General features: G+C 48.3%; 1 protein-coding gene across 1 annotated transcript; it reads right to left on the bottom strand.

Annotated features, from left to right (window-relative positions):
* Positions 1 to 923: 923 nt before the first annotated feature.
* Positions 924 to 5,891, bottom strand: LOC138614983 (WD repeat-containing protein 5-like). Its single transcript, XM_069688610.1, has 13 exons — positions 5,530 to 5,891; positions 4,535 to 4,643; positions 4,006 to 4,079; positions 3,793 to 3,882; positions 3,624 to 3,713; positions 3,379 to 3,462; positions 3,244 to 3,299; positions 2,833 to 2,879; positions 2,573 to 2,648; positions 2,157 to 2,190; positions 1,858 to 1,932; positions 1,679 to 1,766; positions 924 to 1,555 (listed from the first exon to the last, which is right to left on the bottom strand). Exons 1-13 carry the CDS (start codon positions 5,602 to 5,604, stop codon positions 1,455 to 1,457), a joined length of 999 nt encoding a protein of 332 aa, XP_069544711.1. The 5' UTR covers positions 5,605 to 5,891; the 3' UTR covers positions 924 to 1,454.
* Positions 5,892 to 7,348: the final 1,457 nt, after the last annotated feature.

Here is a 7,348-nt window from a genome sequence, read left to right as displayed (position 1 = left end):
CGGACCGGTTTAAACTGGTTTCAAACTGGTTCAAACTGGTTTTGACTGGTGTAAAATAGACCAGTATTAGCTGGATTAGACCGCTTTGAATTGGTCCATTTTGACCAGATGATCTGGTTCCTGTCCAGTCTGAACTGGTTCAAACTGGTCCCGCTAAATTCTGCTACTTGCACATCTACCGTGTTTGGACCCGTTTGGACTGGTTTAAACCGGTTTGGACTGGTCCGGTCAGGTGACTGAACTATGAAAACAACTTCTTTCAGTGGAGCGCCTCCCCAGTGGACAGATGTAGAAGTGCAGGAAGTGAATGCTAATTAGCTGTGCTGTAACAGCTGTAGATTTTGGCAGGAACTGGACCCCCCAGTTCCGGTTCTGGTTGGTTTTTATATGACGGTTTGAATGTAATGAAACTGACTGTTTCTCAGGTATCAAACAGGAAGTCCATTGTCACTTCCTGTTTTGTTCTTTTGTGAATTTTCTGCAGTTTTTGCATCAGAATTTGAGTTTGAACTTTGATACCGCCGCTGTTGTCATGACTACAAAAAGAAAGGAGGCATTTCTAGAGCTTTTAGCCACATTTGTCTACGACTGAATTTACTTTACAAGTTTTTTTTAGTTGGAATCATAGAAACTAAACGATATCGTAAAAAAACTGAGAAACGAACGACCAGAGATCAGTGATGCTGTTGTCACGGTAACGGGTCGAAAGCTCTGGAAACAGGAGATGGGCGTGGTGTTGGTGTTAAGACGGTCAAATAAAACATCAAACTTTAAAGACTTCTAATCAAACATGTTCTTCAAGTTTGGGGGGAAAGTTTTATGTTTTGTTACCTGAAGACTCCTCAGCGACGGGGCGGGGGGCGTGGCTTCTACCTGCCAAGGCTCTAAGGTGAGTTCTCCTTACAAACACAAACACCGACAGCTCCTAGTCAAAAAATCTTTATTTACAAAAACAAGGCGGAGCACACGTCTGTCGATCAGCTGACTGAAGGAGAGGAGTTGAACTACAGGTCGGTGGGCGTGTCCAACTTCAGCCTACAAACTGTTTCCTAGCAACAGATCCGAGTCATCCCGTCCACGCTGTGATTGGTCAGCTGAAAAGAATCTAAACTTTCTGTATTTTTAACAACAAAGTTTCAGGGAGAGACGACTTGAACCTTGAACAGGGCTTTTAATGTGAAAGGGTGGGAGGAGGAAGTGATCCTGGTGATCGAATCACAGGTGAACTTCAAAATAAAAGCCTCTTCCTGTCTGCAGCTGCAGGAACAGTGAACTGGCCCTTTAATTGTATTTTGGTTCCAGCAGAAGTAAAAGATCAAGTGATTTTATTTGTTTGTTTCTGGAACCTGTGTGTCCTTCAGATGGACGAGCTGGACCCTCTGCGGGTTCACAGTTCTGGTTCCGGTTCCTCCGACTGACTCGGTACCCGGTCCTGGTTGTGGACCCGCGGGTCTCTAGCAGTCGCTCCTCCACAGTTTGATGGTTTTGTCATTTTCCAGCGCCGCCGAGGCGACGATGTTTTCTGTCGGATGGCAGGCGGTCGAGATCACCACGTCTGCACGAGACAGAGGACAGACGGACCTGAGACATGTTACAGAGTCCCTGACACAGGAGACGGGTCGGGGACTAGGAGACACATCGGCATATCAGATGTTGTGTGAAAGGTCAAAGGTCGAACCTGTGTGTCCTTGTAATTTCTGGACGACCTCTTTGGTCTGAAGGTTCCAGATGTAAACCAGACTGTCCTCCGAGCCCGACACGATCCACTGAAACACACAGGGGAAAGGTCAAAGTTCAGACACACAGGAAGGGGTCAGAGGTCAGAGGTCAGGCCGCCGTGATGGAACAGCGTCTCACCTTCCCTCCCGTCACGGAGAAGTTGGCGAAGATGCAGTACTTCTCGTTCTTATGACCCGAATACGTCTTTAAGCACTGAAACAGACAGACAGGTGTTACTGCAGCAGACAGACAGACAGGTGGACAGACAGGTGGACAAACAGACAGACAGGTGGACAGACAGACAGACAGACAGGTGGACAAACAGACAGACAGGTGGACAAACAGACAGACAGGTGGACAGACAGACAGACAGGTGGACAAACAGACAGACAGGTGGACAGACAGACAGACAGACAGGTGGACAGACAGACAGGTACCTTTCCTTTGCTGTAGTCCCAGAGTTTCAACGTGCTGTAAACACAAAGATCAGACTTAACGTGTAGCCTGTTGCTAACATTAGCACACAGCTAGCTACGTCGTACATAACGGTGATTTAAAGTTCACTAAAACTTCACGTCTCGGTTAACAGACTGAAATGAGGCGAACAAAGTCAATAGTGTCTCGACTGCGTGAGATTAGCTTAGCTGAGCGTTAGCAAGGCTAAAATAATACAAGCTAAAAGTTAGCAAAGTCTGCATTTAATTAGCAAAACGTTTGAAATGAAACGGACAAGCAGCTAGCAGCTAGCTGCTGTACTGTCAGTGGAACAACGTGAAGCTAGCTGGTAGTTATGCTAGTGTTCGTTAGACGACATGAAGCTAGCTACGCGTTAGCGGACGTGTTTCCGTCTCACTTGTCCAACGTCGCCGCCAGGATGTATTTTCCGTTCGGAGAAAATTTGACAAAAGACACCGGAGGGTTGTCGTCATCTGAGGAGACAAAAGACCGTCACACGTCCGTAGACCGGGTCTGAAGACGTCTCTAGACCGGGACGTCTCTAGACCGGGTCTGAAGACGTCTCTAGACCAGGTCTCAGTCTGAGGACTTCGTGAGTCCTTGATTGTGACATGTTAAACATTGATTGGTTGATTTCAGTCTGGAGGCTCCACCCACCGATCAGGGTCTTCAGGCATTGTCCCGACGCCGTGTCCCAGATACGACTGCAGACAGACAAGCAGAATATTAGAAGATGCTTCTCTGTCCTTCTAGAAGTTCAGAGTGTTCCTGAATGCAGCACGGTGATCCACCACTGGTATGTCAACACGCGTTCCTGAGCCCACGCAGTGATTTCCATGACAGAATCATTCTTCGGTCTCGGACGGTGAAGCTCCGCCCCTCTTGAACGTGATGTCATCAGAACACCTCGCCCGGCTCGTCGCTTCATCTCCGTCAAACTTTCTGGAACATTTCGAGAGTCTCTTGATGATTTCCAGAGTTTGACTCAGTGGAAATCACCGCGTGGGCTCAGGAACACTCAGACTGTTTGTCATGAGTTCAGATTGTTTTGTCTGTGTGAAGACGAACCAGAGGCCGTCGTAGCTGCTGGAGACGATGAGCGAGCCGTCCCTGTTGAAGTGGACCTGGAGACACGGAGACACCCGGGGGTTAAAGGTCAGGACTAACAGCGGGGTCAGAGGTCAGGGGGGGTTCAGGACTTACAGCGGAGACGGGGTCAGAGTGAGCTGGCAGAGTCTTCAGACATTTCCCCGTCTTCACGTCCCAGATCCGAACGCTCTCGTCAAACTAAAGACGGACAGGTGGTTTAATGAGAGACCAGAACCACAGACAGACAAATGGTCTAATGTGAGACCAGAACCCAGCAGAACCACAGACAGACAAATGGTCTAATGTGAGACCAGAACCCAGCAGAACCAGAACCACAGACCGGGTCTCTGTTGACGTACCGATCCGGACACCACCAGGTTGGACTGAGGGTTGAAGTTACAGCAGAAGACGTAGTTACTGTGTCCCTTCAGCGTCTTCAGACACTTCCCCTGAGGAGACAGTGAGACAGACAGGTGTTGGAGGGGGCGGAGCTACATCTGAGCATGCTCAGTGTCTCCAGTCTCTTACACAGCTGTTGTCCCAGATCTTCAGCGTTTTGTCATCGGAGGCTGAAACCAGCAGGTTGGAGTCTGAAGACCAGGAGACGTCCGAGATCCCCTACACACAGAGACACACACAGAGACACACACACACACACACACACACACACACAGAAACAAGGATCAGAACCAGAACCAGTGTAGAACCGGACCGGGTCCAATGACCAGGATCAGGACTCACCAGTTTGTGTCCCACGATGGATTTCTCAAACTTGCCGTCGTACGCTCCCCAAATCTTTATCAGCTTATCGGCAGCTGCACACAGACGTTACCATGGTTACCGCATCATCAGCACCAGTGTGAAGACGTGGTGCGTTCACTGACGTTCACACACACACCAACACACTGTTCAACACTGAAGTCCAGACTGGAGACCGTGAGTGTGTGTGTGCGTGTGTGAGAGAGTGTGTGTGTGTGTGTGTGTGTGTGTGTGTGTGTGTGTGTGTGTGAGAGTGTGTGTGTGTGTGTGTGTGTGTGTGTGTGTGTGTGTGTGTGTGTGTGTGTGTGTGAGAGAGTGTGTGTGTGCGTGTGTGTGTGTGAGAGAGAGTGTGTGTCTCTGTGTGTGTGTGAGAGAGAGTGTGTGTCTCTCTGTGTGTGTGTGTGTGTGTGTGTGTGTGTGTGTGTGTGTGTGTGTGTGTGTGTGTGTGTGTGTGTGTGTGTGTGTGTGTGTGTGTGTGTGTGTGTGTGTGTGTGTGTGTGTGTGTCCTTACAGGAACTAGCCAACCACTCTCCGTTAGGACTGAACTTCACAGATGAAACAGCCTTCGTGTGTCCGGCCAACGTGAACTTCACTGTGTAGTTTGGTTTGGTTGGATTAGACTGGAAATACAGAGACCATCTTCATCATCATCATTATCATCTCATCATCATCATCACCATCTTCATCATCACCATCTTCATCATCATCACCATCATCACCATCACCATCATCACCATCACCATCATCACCATGATCATCACCATCTTCATCATTACCATCACCATCTTCATCATCATCACATCATCATCACCATCTTCATCATCACCATCATCATCACATCATCTTCATCATCATCATCACCACCATCATCATCACATCATCTTCATCATCATCATCACCACCATCATCTTCATCATCACCATCTTCATCATCACCATCTTCATCATCATCTTCATCATCACCACCATCTTCACCATCATCACCATCATCATCACCATCATCACATCATCATCATCACCATCTTCATCATCACCACCATCTTCACCATCATCACCATCTTCATCATCATCATCACATCATCTTCATCATCATCACCATCGCCACCATCATCTTCATCATCACCATCACCACCATCTTCATCATCTTCACCATCACCACCATCTTCACCATCATCATCATCACCACCATCTTCATCATCATCACCATCTTCATCATCACCACCATCTTCATCATCATCACCATCTTCATCATCATCACATCATCTTCATCATCATCACCATCTTCATCATCATCACATCATCTTCATCATCATCACCATCACCATCATCACCACATCATCTTCATCACTATCAAACCTCAAAGATCAGGTTATTGATCACGTGATCATGTGATCAATAACCTGATTGGTGACCGGATGTGATCAGAACCGGGTCATTCAGAAACACTGACTGTCCGGACCGACCGGAGCAGCGGCCCCGGTGTCTCCGTGAGTCTGTGCTGTCCCACCTTGCTGCCGGCTCCCGAGGAGGTGGGAGACGGTCGGATGTTGTCCGTCTCCGGTTTCTTGTCCTCGGTCGCCATGTTGTCCCTCTCAGGCTGCTAGCTTAGCTTCTGTTAGCTTCTGTTTGTTTTGATTCTCTGCTGATGGAGCTAAAGCTAGCTGCCGATGCTAACAGCGAGCTAACTGTCGCCTGTGGAGTCGGCGCAGGTGTCACCGACCCGAACCAGGTCTGGACCGGGTCAGAGCAGGTACAGTCAGCCCTGGACCAACACAGCTGCAGACCGAGAACCGCCTGTTGGCTGCAGTTAGCTTTGCAACAGAACCAGACAGCACGTAGCTGCCACTGCGCAGCTTTATGGTCTACGGCGAGTGAAGAGTGTCAAAAAAGAGCGAACAGATAAGCGCAGACTCAGTGATGGGACCGACACATCCTTCTGTGTTGATCCGGGTGTGAAACTGGAGTCACACACACCAACAGCCTCAGTCAGAACCAGGTCCAAGTTCAGAACCAACCCAGCAGCACCGAGAACTGTATCTGATCCCGGTTCCTGTCCAGTAGAACTGACCTGTAACTGACCTGTACCAGTAACTGACCTGTAACTGACCTGTAACTGACCTGTACCTGTAACTGACCTGTAACTGACCTGTACCTGTAACTGACCTGTAACTGACCTGTACCTGTAACTGACCTGTAACTGACCTGTACCAGTAACTGACCTGTAACTGACCTGTACCTGTAACTGACCTGTACCTGTAACTGACCTGTACCTGTAACTGACCTGTAACTGACCTGTAACTGACCTGTACCTGTAACTGACCTGTAACTGACCTGTAACTGACCTGTACCAGTAACTGACCTGTAACTGACCTGTACCTGTAACTGACCTGTAACTGACCTGTACCAGTAACTGACCTGTACCTGTAACGTACCTGTAACTGGCCTGTAACTGACCTGTACCAGTAACTGACCTGTACCAGTAACTGACCTGTACCTGTAACTGACCTGTACCAGTAACTGACCTGTACCTGTAACTGACCTGTACCTGTAACTGACCTGTACCTGTAACTGACCTGTAACTGACCTGTAACTGACCTGTAACTGACCTGTACCAGTAACTGACCTGTACCTGTAACTGACCTGTACCAGTAACTGACCTGTACCTGTAACTGACCTGTACCTGTAACTGACCTGTACCAGTAACTGACCTGTAACTGACCTGTACCAGTAAATGACCTGTACCTGTAACTGACCTGTACCTGTAACTGACCTGTAACTGACCTGTACCTGTAACTGACCTGTACCAGTAACTAACCAGTACCTGACCTGTAGCTGACCTGTAACTGACCTGTACCTGTAAATGACCTGTAACTGACCAGTAACTGATGTGTAACTGACTTGTATCTGACCTGTAACTGACCTGTACCAGTAGCTGACCTGTATCTGACCAGTAACTGACCTTTAAGTGACCAGTAACTGACCTGTACCTGTAATTGACCTGTAACTGACCTGTAATTGACCTGTACCAGTAACTGACCTGTAACTGACCTGTACCTGACCTGTACCTGTAATTGACCTGTACCAGTAGCTGACCTGTACTTGACCTGTACCTGTAACTGACCTGTAATTGACCTGTACCTGTAACTGACCTGTAACTGACCTGTACCTGCAACTGACCTGTACCAGTAACTGACCTGTAACTGACCTGTACCTGTAACTGACCTGTAACTGACCTGTAATTGACCTGTACCTGTAACTGACCTGTAACTGACCTGACCTGTAATTGACCTGTACCAGTAACTGACCTGTAACTGACCTGTACCAGT

The sequence above is a fragment of the Brachyistius frenatus genome, unplaced genomic scaffold (assembly GCF_029030835.1).
Source record: "Brachyistius frenatus isolate BFR_SWC_R1_liver_20210118 unplaced genomic scaffold, ASM2903083v1 Contig_650, whole genome shotgun sequence".
Taxonomy (NCBI): Eukaryota; Metazoa; Chordata; class Actinopteri; family Embiotocidae; genus Brachyistius; species Brachyistius frenatus.
The sequence above is the reverse complement of the archived record's forward strand: the minus strand, read 5'-3'. Positions and strand labels throughout refer to the sequence as shown.